The sequence below is a fragment of the Triturus cristatus genome, chromosome 11 (assembly GCF_964204655.1).
Source record: "Triturus cristatus chromosome 11, aTriCri1.1, whole genome shotgun sequence".
Lineage (NCBI taxonomy): Eukaryota > Metazoa > Chordata > Amphibia > Caudata > Salamandridae > Triturus > Triturus cristatus.
Window position 1 is genome coordinate 883,849,446 of NC_140594.1, and position 12,872 is coordinate 883,862,317.

Sequence of the window (12,872 nt, forward strand, 5' to 3'; positions counted from 1 at the left end):
GTTCACTATGGACTAAGTCATTCGAGGCAGATTTGGGTAGGTTCAGCAGTTTTTTCAAAAAGACATTCTCCTCCACCTGTAGGCACCCAGCCGTAGTGAAGCCCCAGATCCCTGCCCCATAAAGCGCAGTAGAGAGGCAACGTGACTGGAAAATCTTGAGCATATCGCTTATTCGTTTATCACCTAATTTAGATGCAAAGGTGAACACCCCATTAGAGCTTCTAGCCATCTTGGCTCTAACACTGGTGTGTTCATTAGCCCAACTACAATTCTTAGAAAAAACAATTCCAAGATAGCTGAAATTATCAACTAGTTTAACCCTGTGTTGATCAATATAATAAGAATGAGGCTTATTCTTTCCGCGACCACATTCCATGGTATATGTTTTGGTTTTGTTAATCACAAGCTTTCTAGATGTAATAAACTGTGAAAACCTATCCATTAATCGTTGGAGACCTATCGGGGTCCTGGACAATAAAACGGCATCGTCCGCATAGAGTAGGACCGGTACATTAATGTTATTAACTCTGGGTGCGTCGGCCGCTACTGACTGTAGGACACAGTCCACTTCGTTTATGAAAAGGGTAAAAAGCAGGGGGGCAAGAACACAACCCTGCCTTATGCCCCTGCCAATCCGAAATTTGGTGGTACACTCCCCATTTGAACCGTACCTAACACTAGTTCGGAGTTTTTCATAAAGACGGGCCAGGAAAAAGATGATAGCCTCAGGGGCCCCCATTTCGATCAGCTTAGCCCAGAGAATGGCATGATCCACCAGATCAAAGGCGCTACTTAAATCTGCAAAGCAGAGATAAATAGAGCCCTTTCTAGCCTGAGTATATTTCCCAATTATAAGTTCAAGATTCAAGCATTGCTCGATCGTCCCACGGCCCTTTCTGAAACCATACTGGCAATTTGCCAGGATGCCATTGGTTTCTGCCCATTGTTCCAGCCTTACCAGGAGTACCCTACTCATTATTTTTACAGAGGAGTCCAACAAGGAAATGGGGCGGTAGTTCTTTACATCCCCCCTGTCACCTTTCTTATAAATAGGTATGATAATTGATTCCTCCCAAGTTGGGGGAACCCCAAGGCAGACTGCGGCATTAAAAACCTTAACCAATATAGGTCCCCAAATCTCTGGTATAAATTTGTAGATATCAATGGGCACTCAATCAGGGCCCTGGGCCTTACCACCTTTACTTGTGGTAATACTATCTAGAACCTCCGTTATACTAATATTCAGGGGCACTATAGGCCAGCAACCATTTTGGTTGAGCAAAACATTACCTGTATCAAAAATGGTAGAAAAATGGGAGACCCAAGAGTCCATGCTAACCATTGAGGTTAATTCCGGAGCCTTCTCATCTTTTAAAAAGGGGCAATTAACCGTAGCCCAGAATAATGAACAATCTTTCAGTTCAGCAGCCTGTGACAATTTATCCCAGGCCTCTTGTTGTAATTCTATCTTCCTGCGCTTAACAGTGTTCTTATAATAAAGTCTGAGCTGACACACCTGGTCCCTATCTCTAGGTTTAATTGCCAGAGCATCTTTAAGCTCTTTAAGAGCGCAGGTACAGGCATGGTCAAACCAACCCCTTGGTTGTTTGGACTTACCCTCAGTTGATTTTGTAAATTTTCGGGCTATAATAGTGTTGATTCGGACAAAGTGTTGGACAAGATCGGCAGTGACGTCATCCTGCACAAGGATCTCCGTAATTTCAGGTAAGCAACTATTAATAATAAAATCGGACGTCATTTCCGATTTGTCACCTTTCCATCTTAACCTAATGCCATTCGGTCTATGTGGTTCGAAATTATCTATAGTCTCTTGTATGGATACAGGTTTTTTGTTCCACAGGACAGCCTCTACAACAATACAATTATGATCGCTAAGCATGATATCCACGACCTTAGGTGCCAAACTCAATGGGACAAGACTTGTAGACATACAAATAAAATCAATAACTGTGTTTGCCCCCCTCCCTGTAAATGTTGGGATACTCTCATCTTGATCGTTCTTTTCATTAACCAATATTTCCATGTCAAGGGCCGCTAGGAGATAATTCAAGGAGTCCCCATATTTATTATGAGGAAAATGAAGATCCACGTCCCCGAAGCGGTTGGTAATCCCACACAAACTATGACTAGAGAGGGGGCAAACAACAGTATTGAAATCCCCTACAAAAATAAATTCAAAAACAACATTAGAATCATTGACAATATCTTCAGTTGCACTACTCAGAGCATCTACCACCAAATACCTACTGCTATCAAAAATATTATTATAAAAATTAATTAAAAGAATATTTCTTCCATCCTTCTCTGAAAGCCATACAATCTGGGAGTGGGCTCCCACTAGAACATGTTTCTTAACAATAATGGGGATTTTGATGGAAATTAAAACCAAGAGCCCTCCCTTAGCTCTACCGGAAATGGATGCAGTTGCAGGTAACTCGTAAGAAACAAAACCATTATAACCTGAACAATTTTTACACCATGTTTCTTGGAAGCAGCAAATGTCAAAGAGGTTAATAAACTCTGACCACCCCAAGCTAGTTTCTTTTGAAGCTAGACCAGCAATATTCCAGCTTACCAAAAAGCTACTTATAGAACCAGGAGATGTTTCGATGCCTTCAACCAGAGGGGAAATGCTTGGGCTCAAGCTGGGATTGTCAACTACATAAAATACTCCTTTATCCCCCTCAATATCGTCCGCAGAACTGATTAACGGGCAGACGTCAAGGGGAGTACTAACATTTTCAGACATCCCAGGAGTATTTCCTTCTGGCGCCACCCCACTGAGTGCTAATCCATCTTCGCAGAGTGCCACATCAGGAACCAGTCAGTCGTTACAGTCTAGATCACTCAAACATTGAAACCGATTAGATGTCACTACCTCAGACCTATTGAACACATAAGAGGCACTGCCACTACCCCTTTTAAAAACATTAGAGGGTTTACTGATAACATGTTGATAGAAAAACCCCAGTGGTCTGAGTAAAATACCCTGTTCATTCGAGGGTCGAGAGGTGGCTCTAAGCAGAGTGGTGGTAGCTAGTTGTGGGTCGTTAAAATTGACGATCACACAATCGCCACCATTGCTTTTGGGAGAGTTCCCTATCCAATTCACTCTAGTAGTAGTTAAAATTCGATGAGACAATGCTACTGGGTACCCACACTCTCGATTTAACCAAGCCACCGTTTTGTTCTTAAGGGACTCATGGGTTTCTGGATTACTACAGGACCCATTGACCTGAAGTGGTGGAACATTAGTCAGAACCACCACATATGGTGCACATTCCGGGGGTAAATTAGGTCTAGGATGGACATAACTTTTAGTCTTATTGGCAATATTCCCTGACTTATCCACCACGGTGGGTGTAAGAGGTGTATTTGGACCCACCGCTAAATTCGGTATGGCAATAGTATTAGAGCAAGGATCACGTTATTAAGAGTTTTCGGTTCTGGTGCCTTAACCATTAATGGGTCCTCTGTATTAAGCTTGGTCCCTGGGTGGGAGTTTAAAAGCTCGCCCAGCCTCTTAATTTCTTCTGAAAGGGTATCAAGTTTATCCATTAAAGGCAAAATGATCTTATCAAGTTTCGTATCTATTATACTGACCAAGAACTCTAATTGCTTGGAATCTAATTTAACTTGGGTGTTATCAGTTTCTATAACTGGATCACTCACTATGCACTTAGATGGGGGGTCTAATCTTTTTTTGTTGTGGTTCCCCCCCGTTTTAAAATAGTTGGCCTACCAGCGCCCTTCCCTGATCTTAGCACTCTCTGTGCTCTCGGAACCGGAGAGCATAAAACCGATAGTACTTGGGATGGATCTGACATAGTCGATATAGGCTCTGGTTCTGGTTCTGGGACGGACTCTGGATCTGGGACGGAAACCATACTAGATGGTTCGAGGCATTTTGAATTGTCACTGCCACCCCCGGGTAAGATAAGCAAAGAGGTGGGTGGATTAGGAGTATTAGAAAGAGGATCCAAAGTACACCCCCGGCCTAAGGAAAGTCGACGTTCTTTGTTAATTTTATCCACTACTTTCACAAGGTAATTGTCAAGGGTGGCTATATTGGATCGCACAGTCTCCTTAGTAGCTGTTGACATGATCAATACACTTAATAAACAATCAAAAACGTAATAAAAATACACACTCTGAATAGCCTTGATCTGGATCAACCAGAATCTCTGTATCACTAAAATAATCACTAAAATAATGAACCAATACACGACTAGTATCTGACCGTGTTAAGAGAATAAATCCTGGTGCACTTGTCCACTTGTACACATGGGACCTGGTACAAATACGATCAATCACTGAGAGAGTCACTGGAACGAAATGTGGCCCAGCCCAGCTGCGGCCAGCCCCGGACGGCCACAGACGGCCCATCTGCCCGGGCTCAGCCCGGCGCCACCCGCGCGCGTCCCGCGACGCGGAGGCAACGGCGATCTTTTAAGCGCCTCCTGGCGCGAACACGGCGTCAGCGGGTCCGGTGGCGCACAGGATGCTGGGGAGTGTAGTCCGACCCTGTCCCCACTCTGCGGCCGCTGATGGAGATGGCGGCGACGGGGGACTGCAGCACAACAAGGTAAGAAGCACTGGTGTAGGCAGCAAGTAGATACTTCAGGGAATGACCAAATTGGACACAGGAACCCGCTCCGTCGAGGCAACGGCGATCTTTTAAGCGCCTCCTGGCGCGAACACGGCGTCAGCGGGTCCGGTGGCGCACAGGATGCTGGGGAGTGTAGTCCGACCCTGTCCCCACTCTGCGGCCGCTGATGGAGATGGCGGCGGCGGGGGACTGCAGCACAACAAGGTAAGAAGACTGGTGTGGGCAGCAAGTAGATAGTTCAGGGAATGACCAAATTGGACACAGGAAAGGGCATTCACGAATAAACGTTGTATGATGTGTACATACGACAGAGGTAAACCCGTTTGCCTGCTCGATTCAGCACAAGTATCTCATCATATAAACGTATAAATGGAAAGCTTACAGCGACAAATTATATTTCACCTACTAATATTTGAAGGTGTCAAATTCTTAGATTTACAGAAAAACAGTACGTATGTATGATAAACAGTAGCAAGACATCAACAAAAGTGTACCGTGACTTGGCATCTTCGGCATCACGCTCCAGTCGTTCAAGTTTTGCCTGGTACTCGTCCGTGTCCTTTGATTTCATCCTGGTTGATTGCAAAATAAAGCACATTTGACTTCAATTAAACATGTGAAAGCAAAGTGGATCATCTGTTTCAGTTCTCCTATAAAAATAGCACATCCTGGGTAGATTAAACATATAATTCCTAGTGTTTTGTTCACTCCATGTGACTCATCATTTCATCATGAGGTCGCTGGCATGCCCGCCCCTCCCCCCTGCATTCCCAGCACTAAATTACTGGCGCAGTCATTATTTGCTTCAGAATACATACAGTCTGTACATCCCCGGTGTTCCAATTATGTTATTCCAAGAACCCTAGCATTTCGTTCTCAAAATCACTGCATTTATTCTCCAGTGACTCAGCATTTCACCCCTAGTGCGTAACGTTTGCTGCAGAATGGCGCTCCGTTAATTTTCTACAAAATTACCCTTCACGTTACCTAGAAAGTCATCAGCAGTGAGCTGTACACCCTTTGTATGGCTGTTATATGTTCATTTTCGGGGCCCAGTTCATTATTTATAGATGTAATTCTACTTATTCATTGAATGTAATGAACAGAAGCCGCACATATTGTGTGCAGTTCTCTGAGGTTTTCATGGGTCTAGTTTCCATCCCCGGGGCTTTGCTTGTTGTGCTGCTGTCAAGTTAATTCACATCCTGTCACCACTCCATTGATAGCGTTCTAGTGTACATCGCCAATACCCCAACACTACATAGTTAATCTCTTGGCACGTCTGCTGCACTTTGCATTTGTAAAAGCATCTTCCATGCCCCTTACAAATGTAATCTTAATTCACCCCCAAATATTTCCCCTCAATGTGAGAGTATTTCCTTCAGTATTCAGCAATAAATTCAGAAAGCCTACTAGGTGTTTCAAAGTGTCTGTGATTCTCCTATTCTATTTTGTGTGTATCGCACGAGAGCTTTCATTTTTGTAGTTTAAAAAATTGTTTTATTCAAAATATTAGAATATTAAAAAAACTCACAACAGCAGAGTTCAGACATAGGCAAATTAAATCGTTATGAACAAAGTTAACCTCATCAGCACACTAATTAGAGGAAAAAGGAAAAGTAGTACTCCTTCCTCTAAAAAAAGAAAAAGAAATGCCAATAGGATGACGAGCCAAGATACACCAAAGGAACACTTGTATTCATATGATATGAACTTAATATCCAAATCACTTAACATGTCAAGCAGGTAAAATGGCTAAACCTTAAGTATTGATCAATACACCATGTGCATCGCCACTTGTCTGACTTTTGAAGAGCCAGAATCGCAGAATCGGCCTGTTTGCGATTGCAAAAATGCGTTTTGCAATGTATCAAACATTTGTAATTCGCAATGTGTGTAATCACAATTATTTGCGGTTACCTAAATTGCGCATGTGGTTAGGGAATCGCTATTTGCGATTCCCCAAATGCAATTCTTGTAGCTATCGCAAATTATGATTTGGCATTAAGGAATCGCAAATTACCACCAACATCTAGTTGGTGGTAGTTTGCAGATTCATAGAAAAATTCACTTTTCTGCAGTTTTCTAAGTGCCATGTGGCGCACATACATGCCCTTGGGGCATGTATGTGCGCCACATGTGCACACTTACCTTTTTATGGGGGTGCATCAGGGTGGCCTGTTGGCCCCCCTATCACCCTTCAAAATGCATTCGCAATTTGCGAGTACCTATTTGGTACTCACAAATTGCGAAAACCTTCCCATTCATTCCTATGGGCCTCTAGGCCCATAGAAATGAATGTGAAGGCATTCCTTAATAGCGAATCGCAATTTGCGATCCGCTATTAAGGAATATGTAGGATTCGTAAAGTTTTTGCAAAAACCTACATACATTGCATTTTGCGAGTCTATCATAGCGAATCGGTAAAATTCGCTATTATAGACTCGCAAAATGTAATCTTGATACATCTGGCCCAAAGAGTTTCAGATAGCGATTCCTAGGGGTTCTCAAATCGCTCTACCTCATTCATATTAATGAGGTAGAGCGCAATTTGCGAGCTCCTAGGAATAGTAAAAATCACAGGGATGGTGGCCTGTTGAGGTCAGCTGACCACCGTGTCCGTGATTGTTTTTAAATAAAGCAATCTTTTTCTTTGTAAAGCAGCCCGTTTTCCTTAAAGGAAGACGAGATGCTTTACAGAAAGTAAAATCAAAAGTTTTCTTTTCATTTTTTTAAGAGTAGGCAGTGGTCCCTAGGGGACCTCATCCCATTTGCGAATGGGTTTCGACCTACTTAAAGTAGGTGGCAAAATGCAAATGTTTTTCAACTGCATTTCAGTCACAAAACATTCCTACATACCGATGCTATTTGGTATTAGGAAGGGATGTGTTAAACACGCCCCTTCCCAATAGCGAATCGCAAACCCATTTTGCGATTCGGTAACAGGTTACAGAATCAAAAAATAGGGTTTGCTGTATCTGAAAAGCATTTTTTGCTTTCACAAAGAGGCCGAAGCGAAGGCAAAAATGCTTGATGCATGTGCCCCAATGAGTCTTTATAGTGCTGAACAGAACAAATGTTGGTATAAGCAACACACAGCAACTTATGATATCAACTTTAAAAGAATGAAACCACATATGTGACTCAAAAGTGTGCCCCATTGGAACAGCAAATGCAGTAACCCACGGAGCTATCTGTCACACCATGTGTCACTCACAATCAGTGCAACATCCAGCCGGGATCAGAGGCTGTGTAATGCTTATAGCGATCATGTCCTCTCAGATGCACAATACATCTCCCGAATGCATCTTTGTCTATCAATCTGTTGGTTTGGGTAACCGAGGACTAAATTGAGACACAAGGAACTATATGTATAGGACGAGGCTTCAAGCATGAATTTAAAGTCTTATTAAAAAAATATATTTCAGTCTGTTGGATGTTGGATCTATGTAATAGCATTTGTGAAAATGTCTATTTGTCAATTATTGCAAGGGTTTGAATGACTATTTCGCAGCCCCTATGTTTCAACTAAAATACACTTCAACGCCAAAAATAGTAATTTTTTTTAATATAACACTGTCTGCCGCTTAAACGCATGGAATTTTGCGGATCTTACTATTAAACAATTTGCAGGAACTCAATTATCCAAACTTGGTTGGAAGAATGGAAGTTTGAATCCTCATTCCCATGACTAAACATTAAGATAACGTTGGTGGAGCAGGCACTCTCACATGGAGCTCTGAGGCAGTAAATACATTGAGCTCTGGTATCCCCACGTTGCCCCAATATGCTCCATCAAGATACTGCTCACCATACCGTAGATGCCATTGGTTCCTGGAGCCAGCACTTACTCTGGATGGCCGGGGAATGCTGAAGCAGTTGGATGTGATGCTTTTCCTTTCATGCTGGCCTGAGGTGCGGCGGCAGGGCAATGCCCATAGAGTTTGGCAGGGACCTGGGATCTGATGCATAGCAATAGAGTTGTGGTCCTGCGCTGGGCAATGAAGGTCGAATGTAGGGGTTCGAAGTGCTCCCTCAGTGACCATTCCCTCATGGTTGTGGTCACTTCGGGATTTTGGTGACATCATAGATGTGCTATGAACCTCCCTGCGCCAAGAGAGAAGAGAAGGAGCAGAGGGGTCATTCACCACTGTGGAGTGGCAGTTGTGGATGTGCTCCTTTGTGTGTCCTTTTGGGGAAGATCTCCGTGAGGGCAGCCATCATGGGCTCTCATGTGGAGGCTGACCCTTAAGGGTTTTTAAATGGCTAGACCGCCATCTTTCAAAATAAAAAAGTTCACTATTACTCAATGGTGGAAGCCAACTAGGAAGAAAAGATGGCTGCCCACCATTCTACCACTACTACTTTTTCAACTCAGTTCAACAAGAAAATCCTACTACTGAAAAATAGTATCATAATTTGTCACTGTAGGACTATATCTGCTTAGATGGGGGTGCTGGTAGCACCTTACTTTTGACATTGGTACAAGGAGAATCTGGTCAGGCTGGTGGCGGCTCCATGGTGAATTTGAGAGTACTGCCAAGCAAAGACAAAGGGGCCTATTAGGATGGCGGGCGAACGTAGCGGGGCTGGGACCTGCTGCCAGTGGTGCGACGGTCCCGCACCCATAATTAGGATGCCACCGCCATGGTGGCATCCCCATCCACATCATTGTGGTGGGCGGTGCACATATCACCTTTCGCCACAATGCTGTGGCTGCACCTTGTGCATTTGCATGCACAATGTGGCAGGCTCTGCGCGGTGCCTGCCACATTGTGCATGCAAATGCAGAGGGGTACCATAGGTACCCCCCATGTGCACCCCCCAACACCCTGGGGGCCCGCAACAGGCCCCCACAGTCATGCACCGCATGCCTTTCCATGGCGGCATTGCCACCATGGAAAGGCACTAATCCGCCTGTATGCTAATATGGATGGTGGTATCTTCCAGACAACGCCACCATATCCATACCCTTTTCCGCCCGGTCGAGTGGTCGACCGGCGGAAAACCGGCGGATGGTCTTTCCGTCCGCCGGGGTCCCCCCGCCATAGTAATATGGCACGGGGGAAATGGGTGGCAGGCGGTGTATAATGGCGGGCGGATCGCCACCGCCATACGGCCTTTTTAAAGCGTGCCAGAGTCGTTGAGATGACTGTAATGCAAGAGTTAGGAGAGTAATTTGCCCATTAGGAAGGTTTTGGCCTCCTTTTTAAAGTGTGCCAGAGACGGAAATCTTCTAATGGCGGGCGGGAGTGAGTTCCAAATTCTTGGTGCAGCCCCAGAGAAGGCCCCATTGTACGTTCTTTTGTTCGCAAGCGTGCTGGTTGGAGCAAGAGGTCTCTGGCGGACCGGGAGTTTCTGGCTCCTCTGGATACCATGAGTTTCTGGGAGAGAAATGCAGGGAAATTTGAGTATAAAGCCTTGTGAGTGATGCAAGCCAGGTTAAGTTGGATTCTGGCCTCGAGAGGAAGCCAGTTCAGAGCTTTAAGGTGTGGAGAGATGAGGTTGAATTTCTTTGAACCTGTTAGGAGTCTGGTGGCAGCGTTGAGGCAGGCTTTTAATGGGGCTAATGAGATCTTGGGTAGACCTGCGAGGATAGAGCATCCATATTCCCGTCTGGAGATGACTAGTGCCTGGATTGCCATTTTTAGGTCGGGAGTGTCAAGGAAAGGTTTCAGGTTTCTTAGGTAGCTCAGGTGAAATCTGGCTATTTTGGCCACGCATATTCAAGATGCAGTCTAGGGTTATTCAAAGGGATTTAGAAAAGTCCACTATGGTTGGTGGGCAGTTTAACGCTGTGACCGCCTTGATCCTTTCCTGAATGTCAGGGTTGGTTTTGGGTGGGGAGATTAGAAGAAATTCATTTTTTTTGCTTTAAGTTTGAGCTGGTTAGAGGTGAGCCAATGGACAGTCAGCTTCAAGGCCTCATTCAGTGAAAGAATGTCCTTCCATATGGGCGGTGGCGATCCGCCCGACATTATAATAGACCCCATAGTCTGTAAATCTTTGCCTCACAGATTTCTGGCCGGCCTGTTGGCTAAGAATTTGCCACACAAACTGTCACTCTGACTCAAATATATTTTTTCCTAAGTAGTCATCCTCAATCATGAAGTGTTTATGTGCTTTACCTTTTTTTTTATATATTGTACTGTTCTTAGCAAAGAACTCTGTCACACAGTTTGACCTTTTCCACATGACATACAACATTTTGTTCAGACACCCTGACTATACTTTGCACTATTACAATCTTCAGTGCAGTGGATGCATGAGCTCTTTAAAAGAGATTTCAGTAGTGCCATATATTAGGGGTTGTGCAACTGATTACTTCCTTCCCGGGCAGGAAGCACACAATAAATATGTAGAATTGTCCTGAAATAACTGCCAGAAGCTGTCTGGGGAGCGACTGGGAAACCGCAGACACTTGATTGTGGCCTCATTAAAACTATTGCTTTAAAGTGTGATGAGAGATGAGGAAGAACCACCAGAGCCCAAGGCAGACCTTCCAGTGTGAAACTGGTGTGGCTTTTGCAATATTTGTAGCCTGCAGCTCTTCCACTGATCTCAACAGAGTACCCCCTAAAGTTCAACTAAAGTTACAAGTAGTGATTGGGTTTGCCCATCTTTGTATTTATTTATTTATTTTTAATTTTTTAATTTTTGTGTTTTATAGAGCGCTACCTAGACCAGTAAGGGTATCAGAGTGCTTTACAGGATTGACAAGTGGTATACAAAAGACTTAGGAGGGGTGGATACATTTGGGATAAAAACAGATAGATACATTTTACAAGAAACAAGCGGTCTCAGATCCCAGGGTGGATACATTTAGGATAAAAACAGGTAGATAAATTTTACAAGAAACAAGCGGTATCAGATCCCAAGGTGGGATGCCCAGAGGTGCCAGGTGGATATCATCCAGAAAAACCATGGTGAGGCTGTAATAGGAGGTAGAACAAAGTCGTTGAGATGACTGTAATGCAAGAGTTAGGAGAGGAATTTGCCCATTAGGAAGGTTTTGGCCTCCTTTTTAAAGCGTGCCAGAGGGAATTCTTCGAATGGCAGGTGGGAGTGAGTTCCAAATTCTTGGTGCGACCCCAGAGAAGGCCCTATTGTACGTTCTTTTTTTCGCAAGCGTGCTGGTTGGAGCAAGAGGTCTCTGGCGGACCGGTAGTTTCTGGCTCCTCCGGATACCACGAGTTTCTGGGAGAGAAATGCAGGGGAATTTGAGTATAAAGACTTGTGAGTGATGCAAGCCAGGTTAAGTTGGATTCTGGCCTCGAGAGGAAGCCAGTTCAGAGCTTTAAGGTGTGGAGAGATGACGTTGAATTTCTTTGAACCTGTTAGGAGTCTGGCGGCAGCGTTGAGGCAGGCTTTAAATGGGCCCAATGAGATCTTGGGTAGACCTGCGAGGATAGAGCATCCATATTTCAGTCTGGAGATGACTAGTGCCTGGATTGCCATTTTTAGGTCGGGAGTGTCAAGGAAAGGTTTCAGGTTTCTTAGGTAGCTCAGGTGAAATCTGGCTATTTTGGCCATCGAGTTGATGTGGCCACGCATATTCAAGATGCAGTCTAGGGTTATTCAAAGGGATTTAGCAAAGTCCACTATGGTTGGTGGGCAGTTTAACGCTGTGACCGCCTTGATCCCTTCCTGAATGTCAGGGTTGGTTTTGGGTGGGGAGATTAGAAGAAATTTATTTTTTTTGCTTTAAGTTTGAGCTGGTTAGAGGTGAGCCAATGGACAGTCAGCTTCAAGGCCTCATTCAGTGAAAGAATGTCCTCAGGACAAGAGATTTTGATGTAGATCTGGGTGTCGTCGGCATACATGTGGTAGGAGATATTGGCGGTGCATAGCACTTCTGCGAGCAGTTCAAGGTAAAGGTTGAAGAGGGTAGGGGACAGGGTTGATCCTTGGGGGACTCCAACCGTGATCGGAGAGGGAGTGGACAAGTTACCGTTGATTAGGAATCTCTGTGAGCGGTTCTGGAGGAAGGCCCTAAACCATTCAAGAATGGGGCCATCCAGTCCCTTCCTGATTTTGAGCCGTTCAAGGAGTTTTTCCTGGTTGACCGTATCGAAAGCAGAGGATAGATCTAGGAGGATTAGGAGACAGGTTTGAGTTGGTCAAGGGCTTGGAGAGCATCATCCACGATGTAGAGGAGGGTGGTTTCAGTGCTGTGACCAGGTCTGAACCCGGATTGGAAGTCGTCTAGTAGGTGGAAGTTGGTGATGTGTTGGCTCAGCTG

The 12,872-nt window shown here is 44.5% G+C and overlaps 1 protein-coding gene across 3 annotated transcripts in view; it reads right to left on the reverse strand.

Annotated features, from left to right (window-relative positions):
* LEKR1 (leucine, glutamate and lysine rich 1) overlaps window positions 1-12,872 on the reverse strand; it is a 775,178-nt gene that overhangs the window by 176,250 nt on the left and 586,056 nt on the right. For all 3 annotated transcript variants that reach the window (XM_085634762.1, XM_085634761.1, XM_085634764.1), the window contains one exon: window positions 5,125-5,202. In XM_085634762.1, the coding sequence (XP_085490888.1) occupies window positions 5,125-5,202 (78 nt within the window). The remainder of the gene's footprint in view (window positions 1-5,124; window positions 5,203-12,872) is intronic.